Source organism: Malaclemys terrapin, chromosome 25, assembly GCF_027887155.1.
Source record: "Malaclemys terrapin pileata isolate rMalTer1 chromosome 25, rMalTer1.hap1, whole genome shotgun sequence".
Lineage (NCBI taxonomy): Eukaryota > Metazoa > Chordata > Testudines > Emydidae > Malaclemys > Malaclemys terrapin.
In genome coordinates, this window is record NC_071529.1 from 15,190,184 (window position 1) to 15,210,136 (window position 19,953).

At 54.7% G+C, this 19,953-nt stretch overlaps 1 protein-coding gene across 1 annotated transcript in view; it reads right to left on the reverse strand.

The window, feature by feature from the left end:
- The window catches only part of LOC128829094 (zinc finger protein 385C-like), a 202,761-nt gene that overhangs the window by 123,386 nt on the left and 59,422 nt on the right, over positions 1-19,953 (reverse strand). Inside the window, exon 2 of the mRNA XM_054014257.1 lies at positions 894-1,133. Within this exon, the coding sequence (XP_053870232.1) occupies positions 894-1,133 (240 nt within the window). The remainder of the gene's footprint in view (positions 1-893; positions 1,134-19,953) is intronic.

Sequence of the window (19,953 nt, forward strand, 5' to 3'; positions counted from 1 at the left end):
TGATTTCCACTGACTTTTTGCATTTGACAAGGGCCATTTAAGCAGGGTCAGGCACCTCTCGCATGTCCCCTCCTGGCCAGGGGTGGCTATGCAGCACCCTGGTTTAGTCACAGGACCAGTTATCACTTGACAATTCATTTCTCCCCACCTGGTGCAGCAAATAGGTCGTGTCACAGGGGGAGTGGGGCCCATCTCCCCTTCGAGGGCCAACCTGCCCGGGACAGCGCTTCTGAAAACTGATCCTTCACTCTTAGCACCAACATCTAATGAGCTTCGTGAGCCAAAGGGAACCATCATGAGGTAGTTACAAAAGATCGACGTGCCGGGCAACTAGACCAGAAGGAATAAAATGACACCACAAAACAGGTAGCCCCATTGCCAGGGGAGGAGAATGTCCGAATCCAAACGGAGCAACCTGGCCAGGTAACAGCTACCCCATCCCCAAGGGCGGCCGGCACGGCCATTCCTGTGCACAAAAGGCCAGAGGGGCTGGCACAATGTGTACAGTGGGGGGGGCCGAGAGCCATTGACCCAAACTATAAACCCTGGATCTGATGGAAACCACGTCAAGCCGGGGGGCGCGGCAGCCCCCAGCACCTCTGCAAAAGGCATCCAAACAAACCCAGAGTGGACGCTGGCGGCTTGGGGTATCCCCCCTAACTCCCACCCCGACTGGCGGGATTCACTGGGGGAGGCTGGCGGTTGGCTGAGACGGTGGGTTTTTATATGCAACAGCAGTCGGAATCCAGGGCAGCAACCCCAGCCACGCAACAGGGCCATTAGTCGCCCCAACGTACGGCCATGACGACAGGGGCCGGGCCCAGCGGCCGGCCCTTCCCAGCGCCCCCGGGCTCCAGCTGCCCTGCTGGGAGTCCTCCCGGCCGAGCACTCACCTTGGCCCGCCGGCACCTTCCCTTTGCGGAGCTGTTTGAGGCGTTTCTGGTGGGATTTGCCGTTGTAGTGGATCTGCGCCTGGGCGGCCGAATTGAGCTGGATGTTACAGACCTCGCAGAGCGTGAACGACTGGTGCTTCTTCTCCCGCTTCACGCGCTGCTCCGACTGGCTCCCCGCCGGCTCCACCGGGTGGAGCCTGTTCTCAGCAGGGTGGGACAGGCTCAGGGGTCGCTTCATATCTACGGGAGGAAGCACAAACCCCCCAGTGAGCGGGTGCTTGGATTTTAAAGGGACTGAGTCCAGGAACAGGGGTTCAGGCCAGGTGGGAATTCCCTTGCACTGACACAAGGTGGGTTTAGGTCACACACCTGCCTGGCTTCCCAGCCTGCCTCGGTTCTTGCTCTGATTTGGATCTAAGGAGATGGGGTATGGCAGAGGCTCCCGAAGCACCAGGAACAGAATTCCTAGTTCAGGGAGCTTGCATTAGGCATGAGGCATTGCCTAATGCACAAGCCGTGGGGAGCTGTGCATTTCTGGGAGGATACAATGGGCTCGGGATGGGGAAAGAAGGAACTTCCCTAAAGTTCCCTGACACCAGCAACAATCCTGGTGTGAATGACAGATCTCTACACTCCCCAGGGCTGGCCTGTCTCCTCTGTGCATGGAGAACTGGATTTCAAATCCACTTAGCCCAGGCAAAAGATCTCACCCTGGGAGAGTCACCTCCGGCTTTCTGGAGGCGAGTAGCTAATCTCTCCCAGGGAGCAGGCAGGTACAAGAGGCTCTGGCCTGAAGCCAGCTCAGCGTCCACTGCTGCGTTTTCGTGCCTGTGCTAAGCGGGTTCTTCTCCACCCACCCGCAGGCCCATCACAGACTCCGCTTTCGGGGGCACCGCTTTGCACTCGCAGCGAATCGCATCTGCCAGCCCAAATCCTTCCCTTTGGACCTTACGTCCCCAGTGCCGCCTCTGGAGATGCCAAAAGATGGGGTTTGCAGCTCCGACAGGGAGGCCCCTTTAAATATAATGACCGCCGCCCCCACCCACACGCTTCTGTGCCATAGGTTGTCTTGCCCCCTTTCAACTCAAACACTGGGCTGGGGGTTGGGAGTTTGGCCATGTTTGGTGGAGCTTGGAATCATCTTCGGTCCACAGGCACGCCGGGTCTGGGAGGGCGGCAGGAGCCAGCCCGGCACAGGATATTGGGGGGCAGCTGGGAAACCGCTCCCAGGGAGGTGCTCGTTCACCCAGTGGCACCACCGTGCCGCGACAACGAAAAATGGTGCCCTCCGAGACGTGCCGGCGCTGAGGGAGAGGCCCGGCTGCACCCCAATTTGGGGGCCTGTGGAACATTTGCAGCCCATGAAAGGCGGGCCCCAGAGAGGTGAGAAAGATGGAGCCGCAGCTGGTGTTTGCCACACACTCACATACTGTACAGACAGCCTGAGACACCTCGGGGGCAGCGCAAAGACCAGCTGGCCAGAGGGGTTCTGCTCATGTCTGCGGGACACAAGGCAGGTCCCGGCGTCCTACTAGACAAGCTCGTGTCTAAGACCAGGAAGTGTTATACGGGATCGACTTGCTCAGCAGCAGCTACGCAGCCCAGCGGGGTCTAGTGCAGGGGTTCTCAGACGTTTGTACTGGTGCCCCCTTTCACACAGCAAGCCACTGAGTGCCCCCCCTTATACATTAAACACACTCTTTAATATATTTAACACCATTATAAATGCTGGAGGCAAAGCAGGGTTTGGGGGGAAGGCTGACAGCTTGCGACCCCCCATGTAATAACCTTGCGACCCCTGAGGGGTCCCCACCCACAGTTTGAGAACCCCTGGTCTAGTGGTTAGAGCACAGAACCGGGCACTTAGATTCGTACAACTAAAGGCCAGAAGGGCCCATTCTGATCATCTAGTCTGACCTCCCGGCTGCAACAGAGAATCGGAGATTCCTAGCACTTCAAGTTGAAGTAAGTTTGTATTTCTCCTCGCATGTTCTATCTCCTTTCACTATCTTGTCTGCTTCGGCTGCAAACCAGGGCAGCTGGTTAACCACCACACTGCTCCCCCTGCGGGTGTTGTTTACCCCCATCAAACACTCCACAGAACCGTCCAGCCTTCATCCCCAGGCCTAGCGAGCCACAGCAGCATCTGCCAATAGGCTCAGAAAGGCTTCCCAGCGCTTTATCAGGGCCTCTCCTGGCTTACAGCCAGCCAGTCCGGCCACCCGCCCTGCCCCAGCCCCACCGTCCTTTTCAGCCCGTCCAGCTGGGCTCCAGACCCCTGTGCTGAGCCTTCCCCAGCCCCTTGCAGAGACCTGACTGCTTGGGATCCCCAGAGAACTGGCATCCCCTGGTCTTCCGCTCCCAGCAGGCCCGGTTTTGAGTCACCTGCTCCCATCCCGTGAGCCCTGGCAACAGTCCCATCACCTGGGGGGATACACCTGGCACAGGTGAGGCTGCGCCCCAGTCCCCTGGCAGGGCCAGCTCCCCGGGGACGGTGCTTTGGTAAGCACCGAGTGGTGGTGTTGTTAATACAGGGCCAGGCTGACACCCCCTCCCGGGCCCATTCAGGAGCCCTCCGCAGTCAGACACGGGGCAGTGCTGCTAACCCCAAGAGCCCCGAGGCAGTGGCTGGCCCAGCCGGGCCCAGAGGCGGCGCGTCCCGTTAGCGGGCACTCCCGGTGCTGCCCTGCCCGGCCCCCTGGTCTCGAGGCCTCCCCCACCCTATCTGCAGAGCCGGGGTGTCTCCTGTCAGGGTCACGGAGTTCAAGGCCATTTCATCCGACTTCCTGTACGACCCAGACCTGAGCCTGCCCCACAGCTACACCCTCTGCTCCGAAACGTTTCTCTAGGCCTCCCGCTAGGGGCCCGGGGAGCAGGGGAACGGGGAGAGGAGGTGACTGACGAAAAGAGACCCACGACCTCCCCCACTCCCGCGCCAACCCCACACACTTGGTGGGCAAACCAGGTCATTCGTCTGGGGTTCCCTTTTTCAGAGCCCACCCTGGGACGCCCACCGAGCCAGGTTTTCAGAGATGCTGAGCTCCTCCTGCGGCTCTGGCTGGCGCGGAAAGACTCACAGCAATCGTTGCACTCGGGAAATAGCTTTCCGTTGATCTGTACAAATCCGAGATGAACAGCAAGAGAAAGGCACTGACTGAAAACACAGCCCCGAGGCGGAGGGCCCGTCCGGCTAACCGGTAACAGAACGGCTCAGCAGCTCTTCCCTGGCATGCCGTGACCGGACAAGGGCGCAGCACCTCGCAGCAGCCTCAAGATGGAGCAAACACACTTTTGTTCCCTGAGCTGGCAAAAGTTAGAAGTGCGCATAGCTTGCTGGAAAGGGAGCAGCGTGGGCATGGCTGGGACCAAGTCTGGAGAAAGGCAATCAGGGGCCCTAGGAACCCCATGGGCCAGGGCCACTCCCCCAAGGCCCCACCCCATTGTCCCACCCCAAGGTAGCAACACGAGAACCCCAGAGAAAGCAGCAGGAATGGCAACGGGGGGGGGGGGAGGCAGCATGTACCCCACCAGCTGCTTGTCCTTGTCTCTCCCACTCCTGCCACTCACAGAGTCCTCTACTGGGATGGGTTGCCAACACCCCCCAGAGCAGCGGTCTTGGAGTTAACACCCTCTTGAGATGCACTGCACAGTCCAGAGCAATTGTCTCAGGCTCTCTGCAAACTCAGGCAGACATTGCCACATTGGTGACTCTAGAATCACATTTCCCAGCTTTCCTTTGCAACTATAAAAGCTAGAGGAATGAAGGCTGAGAGTCCGGTGTACTCCCATGACTCCAGGAGCCAGGGCCTGTAGTGCATGTGCGATGAGACTTAGTCTCATTGAAAGTCAATGCCTAAATTATTATTATTATTTATTGCCTGTGCTGGGTTAGCACCTGGGAGCCCAGGCACGTGCTAGGTGCTGTACAAATACAGTGACTAAGTTTCTGACTCACGCACCGTCATTAAGTCACAGCAGGCTCCGAAGGGGCAATCCAAGGAAGAAGCAGCAACCAACACGTCTCCATGGGGAGGTGACTGGACTCACACCTCCAATGGGGAGCGGGGGGCAGCATACTGAGCTGGTCATGGCTGCAGGGCAGCATTAGAGCCGAAGCAGATAACGTGGCCCCAAGGAGATAGGAAGGGCTCGCATGAAGATACTGGGAGAGAGGACCCATGAGGCCCATTAATAAAGGTAGAAGACGACCAGTCAGTCCTGGTCTGTACACAGCTGGGTGACCGTCCTGAACCACCCTCTTCAAAGCGGCCTCCCAACGCCAGGGAGGGAGTCGTTTGGACAAACAGGAGGAAACAAAGCATGTGTCCCTTGGCAATAGTGGGGACAGGAGCACGCTGGCCTCGTTCAGCGTCGCTGTGCCCCACGCACGGTTGTTCATGCTAGGGCAAAGCAAGTGTGAAACACCGCCACCCTGACACAGCAGCATGTCACACCCGCCGCCTGCTGGTGCACGCGATGGCACACGACGCAAGGCAGCAAGCGTAAACCGGGCTGCAAGGAGGCAGGGATGGGCAATCTGCAGCCTGAGTTCACACTGAGCCAATGGTGACTCTCAGAGAGCTCCAGTCAGCATCCAGCAACGCGCTACACCTGGGCATGAAGCCATCAACCCCCAGGGAGCCCAACGGCAGCCTGCCCCCTCAGCAACACCGCAGCATGTCGCACCTGCTCTCCGCCCCATGCCAGCCCTCCAGGGACCAGCAAGTCACACCTATGGTCTTGACCTTTATCTCCAAAGCACTCAAGGGCCTAGGTTGCATCTAAGATTATCTAAAGCTCCAGGACAAGGAACATGGTGGACAACCCCACCCCCCAGGCACAGCAGAGCTGTCCACAGCACGGACACGTGTGGGACACAGCGCTTTCCCAGGGGCCAGTGCAAGACGAACGCCTGTAAAGACCAAGAACCATCCAACCCTGCAGCACCATCCTCTCCAAGTGACGGGGCGCTGCTCTGATCAGCCTTCACTCACACACTCAGCACGGTGTGCCCGTCACTGCCCCAGAATGAACCCCCAAACAAGCCCCATGCTGCTCCCCCAGGTCTCCCCTGGGGAGAGCGGAGAGAAAGGACGGACCACAGGTGACAGGTGTCAGTCACGTCGCTTAATGCACGACGGGAACGGTCTCAGAAACGACGGCGATACGGGTGGTATAAAAACCTTCACAGGACAGAACAGCATGGTTTGACGAGTTAGCGATAATTACACGGAACAATCATTAGAACCGTACTGTAACTCCATGTCACAATACAACGGGGTGGGCATTAAGTGGGGGGAGGGGTTGCCCATTGTTAGCCCAGTTCAAAGCTTTCCCAATATCCCCAGGCCCAGGCCCTGATATACGTCAATCATGACAAACTCCAAGGGACCCCTGGGGCTCTCTTGAACCCTAGAATGAGCTGCGGTGCCTGGAGAGACCTGGAGCTTTGCTGTTCTGCTGGACACAGCAGACACACTGGCTTTTGGTACCCAGTTCAGACCCAGGGAGGTCTTGTCTGCAGAAGCGTTGTACCGTCTTCACTACAGCTGTACCGTTAAAGTGATACAACCAGAGTTGTGCGGATGCAGTTCCAGCAGGGTACTTAGACTGTTACAGCTATTCCCACACAGGAGGGGGAATCAACCACACCAGCATACGGCACCTTGACATGGCGTAACTGCCTCCCCGGTAGGGGTTGTCATGACATCACCATAAACTATATTGGTGAAAAAAATCATGCCTCTAGCCCAGATAGTGACACCAGTTTAAAAGCTGCGTGTAAACCTGGCCTTGGGGTCTAGAAGCTTTCTCCCCCCCACCCCTTTCTTATATTGGTTTGAATTTCTGGCCCACATTTTCAACAATCGGGTAAGCTCAGAATCCCTAAATCCTTATTTAGCCAACTAAACGGGCGGCTGAGTTCTGAAAAATGCTGTGCCCTGGAGCGAATGGGACCTGGTGGGTACTTGGCCCTGCTAAAAATCAGGCCACTGATTTTGGTGGAGGGACTCAGGTTAATTTTAGACCTGCTTGGCTAATTTTTTCAGACTCTCGCTCGTGAAGTTGGAAAGAGCGTTTGCCAACTCTGGTGATTCTATCACGAGTCTCGTGGCACCGCGAGTCTTTCTTTAAGTACCTATCCCCGGTGGAGAAAAACTCAAAACCGGGACCTCCACCGAAGGCTCAAAATAAAAGAACCCACAATGTCATTTAAAAAACCTCATGATTTTTAAGCCAGTCTCGTGATTTTTGACTCCTGGGTTTTGAACACTTGTGATTGTCACAAGTGCTGTGGAGCGGAGTTTTCCTGCTGTAAGAGCAGGGAGTTAAACAACAAAAACATTGCCTGGTCAACGATGGAATCCTGCAATTTACGGTCCCTAACCACAATGCACGATGGCCAGGGGGGCCAGCTGCACTGGGGTGCTCAGACGCTCATGGGCACTGACATTATCGACGGACACAGCAGCCAGTGTGGGATTTGTCGCTTGCCTCTGCTCCTACAGCCAGGAGCAGCCGGTGGAGCTAAGGACAAGGCAGAGAGGGACTGTGACGAGTGACTGAAAGGATCCACGCGGCGTGCATTCCTCTGGCTTTCTGCCTTTGATTCCTTTCAAAGGGACTCTTAGGGTTTGGGTGGGGTTGTTTTTTTAACCTTTTCTTTTCTCCTTTTTATTTTTCATCTGACCCTTTCTCCAGTTCTTCCAGCTTTTCCCTCCCCTGTTTCTTCTGGTTTTCAAAGGCAAAGCAAGAGAACTGAATCGCGGCATAACAGGTAGGGGAGGTGAGAATTAGCTACACAAGGTCTTGGAGTGACACTGCTAGGAAGTCTCTGGGGGTGAATTTTCACAGCACGGCCGTTAGTAACTAGGCCAGGTGCGTAAAAAAGGTGCAGGCGAGGTTCCTGTGCTGCAAATCCTGAAATCCCTCCCGGGCAGATGGCAGGCACGGGGGCTAGGCACCAGCACCACCTAGGTCCTATTTTGAGAGCCTGGGTGGCACCTGGGTGGTATCTAGGCCTTTGGTGGGTCTTATGCCCAGGTTGAATTTCACACACTGGGTAACGGCCCCTGCAGATGGGGAGTCAGCTCGGCACCCCCAGCTGCTAGCACCGCCCGGTTTGCACACCCATGAATGCTGGTGTTCTCTGGGCACACCCTCTGCGCCTTCCTGGGCAGCTTGTAGAAACGGCTCCTTCCCCCCCTCCCCGGCACTTCACTGACTGACAATACACACAGGACTGAGATGTGGGTTTGGTCAATCTCCCCAGCTTGGTCCTGGCACCCGGCACGGTGCTAGTGCTGATACAGCCCTCAGCACCATGGGGGCAGAGTCCCTACGAATCACTGCTGGATTCGGTCTTCGCAACCCCCGGCGAGCTCGGGCCGTGTTTATCTCCGGGACACAGATGGCAAACTGAGAGGCAGATGAAGTCACTTGTCCAAGGTCACCCAAGGTGAAAGTCTGTGGCAGAGTTGGAAACTGAATCCAGGTCTCTCGAGTCGCAGTCCAGCGCTTTGTTAACGACACCGCCTTTTCCTGCTGCTCCCTGTAGCCCACCACGGCTCGGGACCAGCATCCCAGCCCCCCTCCCTCCAGCCTCAGCAGGCAACCGAAACTTAACCCAGCATCAAAGCAAGACAGACTCTAAGGAGACGCGGGTCTGGAATCTGGGCCTGACGAATGCACCACAACACACCAGAGAACCTTGAGGGGAGACAGCAACCCAGCCTCACGTGTCCCGACACAGCAGTCGCTCGCGACCTCCGTTGCTGCGGCAAGACCGGTTGTGTGTGTGTATTTCCAATGCCCTCCCGTTACCGTTCCGGGTATTTTCACCATGACTGCAGCCACGGCAGCCAAGCTAAAATTGGAATGTTATCCGGACTAAATATCTCAACAATCTCGCTGGTCTTAAAAAAAGGACCCGCTGTTGCCTTGATTAGAACGCAGCTCCTCGTCACGGCTCTCGTTACAATACTGAAAATGTCTGCTCCAGCCGCGTGCTCGCCTGTCTCATTCACTTAACTTCTCCGGTGCCTCCCGTGTTCGTTCCGCTTCTCAGGTGTCAGAGCTGTAATTCGGCGATTTGTCGCCCATCCAGGCCCACGGATTAGCCTCGGAGACTCGTGTTTTCACAGCTGCCGGCTGCTTGGCTGAAATAGGTGAAATTCACCCCAGCCAGAGGGCACCCCTTCAGTCGTCTACATGCATTCTCTGCACCCCAAAAGAGAACGGTGTTGCTCTGTCCAGAGCTTGTCTGCCCATGCGCTTACCATCCCCCTATCTGAGCCCCTGCCAGCTACTGGAGTGTATCCTCGCCGACTCCAGGTGAGGTAGGCGGATAGCATCCCCAGTATACAGAAGGGAAACTGAGGTACAGAGTAGATTGAGTGATTTGCCAAGGTCACACAGGACATCTGTGGCTGAGCCAGGGTTTGAATGTAGGTCGCTGGAGCCCCGTCCAGTGTCCTAACCCACTAGACCACCCTTCCCCTCTGGAGGGGCGCGTGGGGCCTCAGCTTACAGCGACTTTTCAAGGGGATCTGCAATTTCAGTTGACTCTTAATAAGATCAGCGGTTGCTTGAGTGCAACAGGTGTGGTTTCCACTAATCCCCTGCCCTCCCCCCACCAACCCTTAAACAGTCGCTTGGCAGTGCCAGCTTCTGCGTTCGCCGATGCCTGTAGCTCCAAGAGGCACAGAGGCTGAGACAGGGCACAGACCTCTGCTAATGGGGGCAGGAAGCAGCTCTCCTTGGGGGCAGATTCCCTCATGGCTGCCTCCCGCAGGGTGTCTTACACCTGCCCCTGAAGCAGCTGGGAGTGGCTGCCGCGGGAGACAGGATTGGGCTAGATGGCAATTCCTAGGGAACGGCTTTTACACACGAGACTTTAGCCACCGTTCCAGGTTGGCCGACAGATCTGGTCACAGGCGGGCAGGCGAAAGCGTTTTCCCCACTGGAGCAGATGGGTTTGGGTCCCCGGGAGACCAGAAATTGCCCCCCTGGAGCCACAGATGGCAAAGCAGGGAGCCGGTCTCCTGACGGCTCTGAAAAGCTCCCTGACAGATGTCTAAATCTCTCTGAAATAAAAGAAGGTCAGAGTCATGACCGTCATGCCACCAGAGCGCCTGGCAGCAAGGCACTAAGTGCTCCCGTGAGTCTCTCTTCTCAGCGTAACGCCCGCTGGGCATTTACGGGTGAGGCCATGAGAAAGCAATGGGGCATGTGCTGGGCTGCCCAGCACACACAAGCCAATGCCAGCAGGGTGATGAGGGGCAGAAGCCTGGTGAACAGCCAGGTCTGAGCTGCCAATGTGGACAGGGCAGGAGCCGAGAGTGAATGGGCCCCAAGAGAGTGTGGCAGCCTTGGGACGGGCAGGGAAAGCCAGAACTCTTCGGGGACAGAGGGGCAAAGTGAGGACAGTGAGTCTTGTTGCTAAGGCACTGGTTGGGGACTCAGGAGACCCGGTTCTGCCACAGACTTCTCGTGTGACCTTAGCAAAGTCTCTTCATCTCTCGGAGTCTCAGTTTCCCCATCTGTAATAAGGGGATAAATATTCTCCAGCCTGGGTCAGACTAGGTGATCGGAACAATCCCTCCTCGCCTTAAAATCTAGGAACGGGTACAGCAGGAGCGTGGAGGACAGAGACAGCGTTAGAGCTCTAGGGGGCAGCAAGAAATAAGCCGAAGGGATGAGAACTGACACGCTTTGCTCAGGGAGCCTGGGCTGGGAAATGGAAGCAGACAAAGGGTAAAGTTTTCAAAAAGTGTCTAAGTGACTTAGGAGCCTAAATCTCACTGCGACTCAGGCTACATCTACACTGCAACCAAAGCTGTGTTTTAACTGCGGTTCGCTAACGCCGGATAAAACAGCAATGGGGGCACAGCACCTCAGCTTTAACGCCCGGTCACAGCCTGGGCTGGCACTCATGCTGCTGGGTCCTCACTGCTGTTTTAAGCTGGATTAGCTAGGCCGAGTCGAGAATGCGGAATTACAGCCCCCATCAGCATCTTTGCTGATTTACAGGGTAAATTTTCCTCTCCAGACCCTGAATACAGGAAGAAACGGTGGGGCAGGGAAGTCTTAATGCAGGAGCAGCAGCTAGTTTATAATTTTAAGGCCGTTTTTATAGACTTGTATCACAGTCCATAACCTCGGGTCTCTCCCTCTCTCTTTTTTAAACAACACCATAATCACACGTCGCAACAGGGTGTAACACAGAGACAAATGCGAGAGAGAATTTAGAACCGGAGGCATTAAACATCTAAAATAAATAAGAAATGGACTATTTTATAGCCAGCGCTCAACTGCAGAGCTCATCTTTCCCCCCCGGAGCAGCCAGATGGACATTAAGGGGAAAGTTATGGAGTTAAATCTCTCCTCGGTCTGGGATCTGAACTGAACACGAGCCTGGATTTGAACTGCCCGAGGCTGTGTTTAGCCCCAGAGAGGTTTACATTCTCTCCCTCCCGACATCATGACTTATCTTATCCTCCCTGCGTGTTTTGTAGGCGGGACCAAGGCGGCAGGATTACTGGGCTGTATTCCCGCCTCTGTTGCTTATCCCCGGAGAGTGAAATTCTCCCCTGCACACAGGGTCTAGATGGGACTGAAACTCGGAGCCTTATTTCGGTGGTTTAAGCGGGTCCGAGCAGGCACAGAGCAAGCCCCCGAGCGTCCCGCTCGGCCGCATTAGCGCCGAGTTACTGAGTCAGGCCCAGTGGAGGATTATTTTGGGAAATTCAGTTCACGTAACTGGGTGAGGCACCACAGCACACTCCCATGGCTTCCTCAGAAGCATCATGAAACTGAATGAGCTGTGCTGGGGCACTGCGCTGCAATCTGCCCAGCCCTGTCCTACGAAGAACAGCAGCAGGGACAACACACACAGTGGATTTCACCCAACTCCCTCTCTTGGTTCTGGACATTCTCCTGTTATCAAGCCTAATTGACTCACTAGATTCATGACATCTTTGTCCAACCATATGAGACAGAAACAGGGGTTAAATTACCCCGACGGGCCATTACGACGCCACCAGAAAGCTGCCAAATCAACCTGAAGCTGAAAATCCCGGTCATATTGATTTGGGATTTAATGGTGGGTGAAATGTAGGGAACTTGATGAATATGGAGCAGCAGGTTAGAGCATTCATCATCTGCATTTCAGCACGCGGGCTGCAGCGGGCGTACAGGCCAACTCCAATTTGCTGTCAATTTCCCAGAGAGACATCTTTATCCTCTCAGGGGTTTGGAGTCAGGGCAGCTTCAGCCCCGAGAATGGAAGCCACAGCATATTCAGCGGTGCTGTTAGCGGCCCCAACCAAGTGACAGCCCCATTTCACACAGGGGGAGTGGAGGTCCAGAGAGATGAAGTGACGTGACCAAGGTCACACAGGGGACTGTGGCAGAACCAGGACCAGAACCCAATCTCCCACATCCCAGTCCAGTGCTTTAAGCACAAGCCCATCCTTCCTAAACAAAGTCAGCAGAAACGAGCTCTCGTTCCCATCTAGGTCACCAGTGTGAATCCCCCCGAGCTTGGTGGTGGACGGACACTTCCACCCCCTGAGGGCTGGATGTGGAATGGTGGCATCCAGGGCAATCTATCAGCAAAGGTTCCACTAACCCGCCCCTCGCTGTGACTCCCAGCAGGAAGGCCAAGGAAAGTCTCTGTGCCCACCCCGAGCTTGTCCTTGCAGGCATATGGGCAGTGGAGGGGCTGGCACCGCCCCCATGCCTTGCTGTCCCTGCTCTGTGGATAAACACAGAGTCTCTTTTCCCTTCTGGCTGCAATCGGCCTCGGGAGGGAAACAGCTGACAGCTCCTAACCTTAAGAGCAAAGACAATGGTGGTAGCAGATTAAAGCAGGCGAAAGCCGGAGTGAGGTGGAGATCAGGCCCCGGACGGCGCCAGCGCAGCTCTGCTAGCCATCGACGCCTGGCTCCACGCCCTGCCCAGGCGACCAATCCCTCCCTTGCTCCCCTCGCTGGAGCCGCACCAGTGCTGAATTAGACAGCTGGTTTTTGCTAGCGCAGATGCACCACAAAAGCACGGCTCCTGCCCTCGTCTTCTCATGTGTCCTGGCATAGGTGGTGAGCTCTGGGGTGGAGACGGGCCTGCTCCATGGACCAGTTTTCAAGAGAGCTCTGCTCATCAGGTGCCCGTTGGAAAACCTGGCCTTTATTTCAGTGCTTAGGCAGGAGTGGAACTCCTTGGACTAGCTAGTCCTGCTGGTGGCCGCCAAGAAGCTGAAAATCTGGTTCCAAGCACAATAAAGCACCTAGGTCAAACCAATAATAAATCATTCAAATAGGAAGTCGCACCCCTTCAGTACAACGGGTGGCAGAACGTCCCTCTGGATCAGCGTGAGCAAAGGCAGAGTCATCCCAGAAACAGGGAACGTTCCTCAATTTATTTTTGATACGGAGTCAGCTTCTGGAAATGACCCTAGAGAAAGTTCTCTGGCTTTACTGCCCAAGTGCATGCCTAGGAACTGAGTTCCACACCCAACTCTGACACGGACGTTGGATCACCTTAGGCAAGTCACTTAACCTCTCTGCCGGCTTTCCCATCTCAACAGCGGGGCGAATACCAGCGCGGCACCGGGCGGGTTCCAGCTTGCAAACTGCATTAAGGATGACAAGTGCCCCGTATTTCTAGTCAGTGCACCATGCACTAAGGCAGCAAAGAGACGCTTTCACACTAACCTGCTTCAAATCTAAGCAAAACAATCCCATTTCTGGTGCCAGGCAGAAGATCATGGCTACCACCCAGCCATGAACATGAGCCGAGGCACCAAGGAAGTAACACGATGATGATCAAAGGACAAATTTGTTAAAAGACTCGATCTCCCTGGACTGCATCTCACTCAGTGCCCCTGGAAGGGAAGGCCTGTTACCGGACTAAACCCCAATATGTTGGTGCAACTGGAGCATCTTCCTTCTCAAGCAAAGGCTTTATTCCAGCCACATTCTCGGGGTGCCTGCCGAGACGTGTAAGGCCCACCGCCCTGTGCACTGCAAGCTGACTGCCCCATCTAGTGTGGAGACGCATTCGTCTTTCCTGAATCTGCGCAGAATCCGATGCATCTATTCATGCCTCATGAGGGCATTTGGAGGTATTCAGTCCGGGCTAATTACAAACAGTGGGCCACGTCGTTGGGGTAAATCGGTGTCACTCAGCCAGAGTCAATGGAGTGATGCTGATTTACACCAGCTGAGGATCTGGCCCACAAACGACTAGTAACTTTGAAACCAATTCTACTCCAGCATTCGGCTCTGACAAGTAAGAAGCGTGGGACAAACACAGCCTTAATGAATGCAACCCAAACTGGCTCACAGTTTGTGCTTTGCCAAGTAAATCACCGTTATAGCTCATCAAGTAGTCCCGTTAAAAGCGGTTTGCATATAGCAAGTAATTAGCCGATATTTTTATAGCACTTTGAAGATGTAAACCACGGTATAAGTGCTACTAAAGCACTGTGGAAGTACTAGAATATCTTAACATCTATATACACAGTAGAAACATACATTCTTATTGATGGAACAGACACATACTTACAGTCCAGCAGAAGCCACCGTAAACCCCTGAATGCTGAAGTCCATCAGCACAGAAAATCCATATTAAATGCTACTTTGGGAGCTTTTCCTACTGCCACTGCAAAGGATCTGCTCATTTCTTTTTACAATCACTTTACTTGAGAAGTAGCTTTTAGTGCACTTACGACCGATAGATTTCCAGCCAATTCATCCCAGCTTCGTTCAGGACAAATGGCTTTAAAAAGGTGACACTTCGTATCATTAATCTAATGCACTACAAGGCTCTTACCTGAATGGCACCAAACAGACAGTTTTCCCTGCCTGGCTGCTTCCCGGCACCCCTCTCCTCCCGTATGAGATGAGAGAGTTGAGGAGACGCCCTTACCCTACAACAGACTCCCCGGGAGAATTTCTGACATTTGTCTCGTATTGCAAGGAGCACTTGGCCGCAGTTCGATCACCACTAAATCAGCTGTTATCAGCAAGCTGCGAACAAAGCCCCAGGCAAACAGTGGAAGTTCGGTGCCTGCTTCGCAGCAAGTTTCCCTAAAGCCCTGAACATCACATGGGAGAACAGGTGCCAACTGGCACGCGGCTGTAACTGTAGCAATTACCTTGAGCCAAGAATGGGGAGAATGCACCTGACATCAGCTTGATCAGGGAGTGAAGAGATGGGAAGGCTCCCGGCACCGGCTCTAAGGTCATGCCCCGAAAACTCTGATGCTGCCTCATGCAGGGTCGCTGATTGCTGCGATAGGGCCCCAAACGCACAGCTCCCAGCACTCCCGAGACGGAAGGGGCAGGCACCGCCGGAGGAGCGAGGCGCCGGGTCTGCTTTGAACCATGCTCCGTTTGCTCCCCTTCTGCAGGCGCGAGGGCGGGGAGGTGACGGGGCAGCCAGGACTGCACATGCTTTCCCTAGGACAACCCAGCACATGGAAGATCTAGGCACCACTTCCCCCTCTCCAGAGACAGAGGGTGTTCTGGGCGCATAACCTCTGCTGAGCTTCTGGCTGGATTGCTCTCAGCCCTGACTTGGCAGCTTGGCCTGAGCGCTCCCCCGGGGCCCGTCCCCCATCCGGCGCAGTTCCCAGGGCTAGAGCACCCCAGGCATAGCGGGGTTCTGCCAAGGCCGGCAGGCGGGAGGAGCCGTCAACACACTCTGCTCCTCGTCCTTTGGCCATTCACATGGGACTTTGTCTGCAATGACCTAAGATGCACCACCCTGGCTGTCACCTCTCACCTCTGCTGGGGTCTTCTTCCCCATCCCACGACAGCGAACAAGATTTGGGATTCTCTGGCCCTGGGATTCAACGATCCCGACAGTGCCTGGGCCATCCTTATAGCTCTTTGAGCTCCTCAGGACAGAGAGCCATGTTGTGTTGTGGGTGTGTCCAGGGCCTAGCACAAAGGGGTCCTGTCCATGCCCCTACCACGGTACAAATAAATAATGCTCCTCTCAGGACAGACACTCGGTTAACTGCTCAAACAGGGTACGACTCGCTCACACGCAGAGGGTGTCTAACCACGAGAACTGGGGTCAGGAGAATTCCCCCAGGGAGATGGACCGGGACCCTGTGGCACTGGCCTAAGTCACCAACCTGGTGTATTGAGAAATGAGACGTCTGAGTTCCATGCGGAGGGGTTGGGTTTTTTCAAACTGAGCAATCTCGACTACAATCAGACTTGCTGTAGCAGGAAACTTGATTGCGTCTAATGATTCCACAAGTGACAAACGAACAGACAGTTTCCACCTAATTAGGCTTTCCCCTTCTGTGGGCGGCTGAAAATCACTGCCACAGACTTTATTTACAAATACAGTGTGTGCTGGGACATATTTGGCCCCGAGTTCTAAGTCTGACCATATCATCTTTCCCCGCCTGCTGAGCTCCTCTGCTAAATTGTCAATAATACAAGAGCCGTTACTTGACAAACGAGATCAGGGTCCAGTTCCATGAATTGAGCTTTTCAAAATTAAAAACCACAAGGCAGATCTGAGAAAGGCACTGTGGGTTTGCGGTGGCTGCTTCGCAGATCTAGGAATATCACAGGTCCAATCCTATCCTTAAACGACCTCGGATTCCAAGCAGACGTTCCCCCGCCTCTCCCCACCGAGGAACAGAGCAGAACGCAGTCCTGAGACACGCCCGTGTGGCGAGAAGCTGGAGACCGTCGCCAGCTCTCGGTTGCGCCAGGGCTGTCTATTTTCTGCACCAACAGAATACCAGCATGATGTGGGTTGTCTTCTGCGTTAGCTCCGGAGAAACCACAGCAGGCCAGAAGGGTACTCACTGGGGGTTACGGAGTTAATTTTTTTCACCTCTTGGGATAACTTCCTGAGTGCTTTGGGGTCTCACTTATTCTGTTAGGCCAGCTCCACACGCACTGTTCTGCACACAACGACCACAGCAGCATCCATACTGGTAATGCTGGGAGCCTCTGCCCAGATCGGGGTTATTACATGGGGTGGAGGCTGTCAATGGGCCCCAATGCAGGCCACTCACCCTTCCCTGGTACCCTAGAGCGACGCCAACCCCGACCCATTCCTCTCTGGGAGCACTTTGCACTGGTGTAGACAACGGGGCAGCAGAGAACGAAGTCCTCGCTGATTAACTAGCTTCACCAAGGACCAGCAGGGACCAAGGGGAGCAAGAGAGTCAAGGATGTGGTCAAAGGCCAGGCAAAACGTGTGGGACTTTACTTCTGTTTTATAATCATAAATGTGGGAAAAGTGGGTTTGGTAAAGGTGCGCTGTCCTATGCATGGAATGTCCTGTTCTGGTACCACTAATTAGCTCCATTATTTCCCCTGGCAACTTGTTACGAGGCAGGAGAACACAGATCTTGCCTGGATACTGACCGATCCTGGAAACAACCCACGAATCTCTCTTGCACCAGCATGGGGGGGAACAAGAGCCAATGTATGTGCAGAGAGTTTGACACTTAGTCCAAACAGATTCAGCTGCAAACGTTAGCACAGCATAAAAAGGCAGAATCGGAAAGCTGGAGAAGAGAAAGATTCACCATCTGGCTGTTGTTTCCTTTGAACTCTGCCATGCAGATTGCAGACAGGGAAATGCACGGGACAGTACTTTTAGGGCAGGCGTCACAAGATCCTTGCCAGTTTGTGTATATCAGCACAAAGGCCAGAGCAGAGCAACCCACTGCACCCTGAACAGCCTTGGTTACCTTCAGGACGTTGGCAGTGCCCCAGCGTTGAGGGGTTCAAAGCAGAGTACACTGCGCAGATGCCAGCCCCACTCTGCACCAGTGCAGTGTGTTTACACTCGGGGATTGCACTGGCAGCTACACGGATGCAAAAATCCCTGATGCCAACTATGCCTCAGTCACGGAGCCTTCGCAGACCCCTCCCAAGCATCTTTACCCCCGAAAGCCGCTGTCGCCTGGCTTCAGGGCAGCATCTTTCCCCCAGCAATCCAGTGCATCTGCTTTGTTCATCTCGGCCGTGGCCAGCAAACTCCTCGCGGAAAACCTGTCCCCCAAATCAGGCTGGCTAGCAGGCAAGAGCGAGCCTGCCACACGTTAGAGCAGATGGAAGAGAAGGGGGCTCTCTCGCTGTCTCTGTAGCAGGAAAGATGTTCCCTGACTACACCGGACTTGTCAGCTGGGGGGAAATGAAATAGAACCAGCCGATGTTACTTCTTCCTTGGCTCTTTTCCCTACGCTCCGAATCAATTGCTGAGGACTCCAGCAGATGAGGAGCATAAGGACTGCGCCCTGAACTGGTCACAGTAACACCACAGTGGAGGCTCATAACTCAGTGCCGCTGGCCTAGAGCGGGACATACTGCTGTGGTCTCTCTCCATACCCAGGGCTAGGCAGGAGGGGAGGCCACAGTTGAGGTTAAGATCCTGGGGAGTTCCGGAGTCAGTCCCGGCTCTGCTATAATGACCTGGGGCAAGTCCCTACGTCCACACTGCATGAAAACACCCCGCGGAATGAGACTCAGCGCCCAGGCGGCATTCGAACCAGCAGTGTGGACGTTCCCGCTCGGGCTCTGAAACCCCCGGGCGGGAATGAATACCTGGCGATTTTTCACGAAGTTGCATGGGTGCTGACTCTGGCTCGGAGACTCGCTACCACAGAATAGGGGTTGGGTTTTTTTGCAGCATAGATGTACCCAAGCCCCAGTTCACCAAAGCACCTAAACACAAGCCTGAATCAGTTGGGCTCAGCACATGCTTAAATGCTTTCCTGACCTGGGGCCTCAAATTCTCTATTCCAGGTGCTCAACAGGCCCCTGTCACCACAGCATCCGGGCACCTCACAACCCCTTGCAGGGCAGGCTATCATCCACATCATCCCAGGCAGAAACCGAGGCACAGAATAACCCATGGGCCTGCCAGAAAGCCATTGCTCCATTGATCACCCAAGCAAGCTAGATCATTGCATGCAGATAGGAATCGGCAGTATTCCCCTCAGATAGGAGCACAGACACGCTTCTGGGAAGAACTGTCGGGCCACCGTCCATGCGGCCGGGGGCAATCGACCCCGGGGGTTCTGCTGGAAGAATCCTTTGATTGCTGTAATGTTTTTACAGTTGATGGCATCGGGCAGCTCTCACTGTCTGTGCCATCAGCCTCTCAAAATAGATTAGAGGCGTGCAACCTGATGCAGCCCCTATGCATGCTTTGGCCGCGCTGCTCCTTCAAGGCTCTTCCCAGTCGCTACAAACAGGTTTGAAAATCCCCCTGAAATTAAATCCTGACACCGCTTGGGAGATGGCAGGGCCCCCTCCTCTGGACGCCGAGTTGGCTCTGGTCAGTATAATAAAGCATGACCTTCACGGCAACCCACGCATAAATCCATAAATAATTAGCCTGGCACTAAAACACATGACACGGGATTTTTTATTTTTTTTTTTTATTTTTTTTTTTAAGTTCTAGGAATCTGCTCTTCTCGGTGTCCCATTCACAGTAATCCCCACACAATCTCTTTAGCGGCTCTCCTCGTTAGCCTGGCCACTTAGCGCCACATTTTCACCAGGGCTCAGCACATCTGGAGACTCTCCATAAGCACGCAAGGGGAGACATTGGGTGTGGCTGTGAGGCCACATCCTACAAGGGGCTGAGCTCTCCTGCGCAACTCCAGCTGCTGAGAACCTCCATTGCCTAACACGGACAACTTGAACAGTACCTCTAGGTCAGGTTTAAAGCCTACAGAATCACCCCCAAAAGGAAGGGAACTTGGTAAGAACAAATCTGCAGAGGAGACCAAGCAAAAGTGTCTGCCGAACACATTACAGAACCTCCCTCTTTGAAAAAGCCTTTCCGCCATAAAATATTCCCCACAAAAACACCCCTTCCAACCCACATCTCAACCCCGATCCCCCGGACTCCAGCCCCGAAACCGCTTCTACCTCCGAACCCCAAACCTGATGCCCCCTTTCATCCTGAACCCCTACCCTGATGCCCCTTCTGCCTCCCAAAAAAACCTACCCTGAAAAAGGAGACATGCCAGAGACTCCATGAAGTCCACTAGGGACTTTGCTATGGT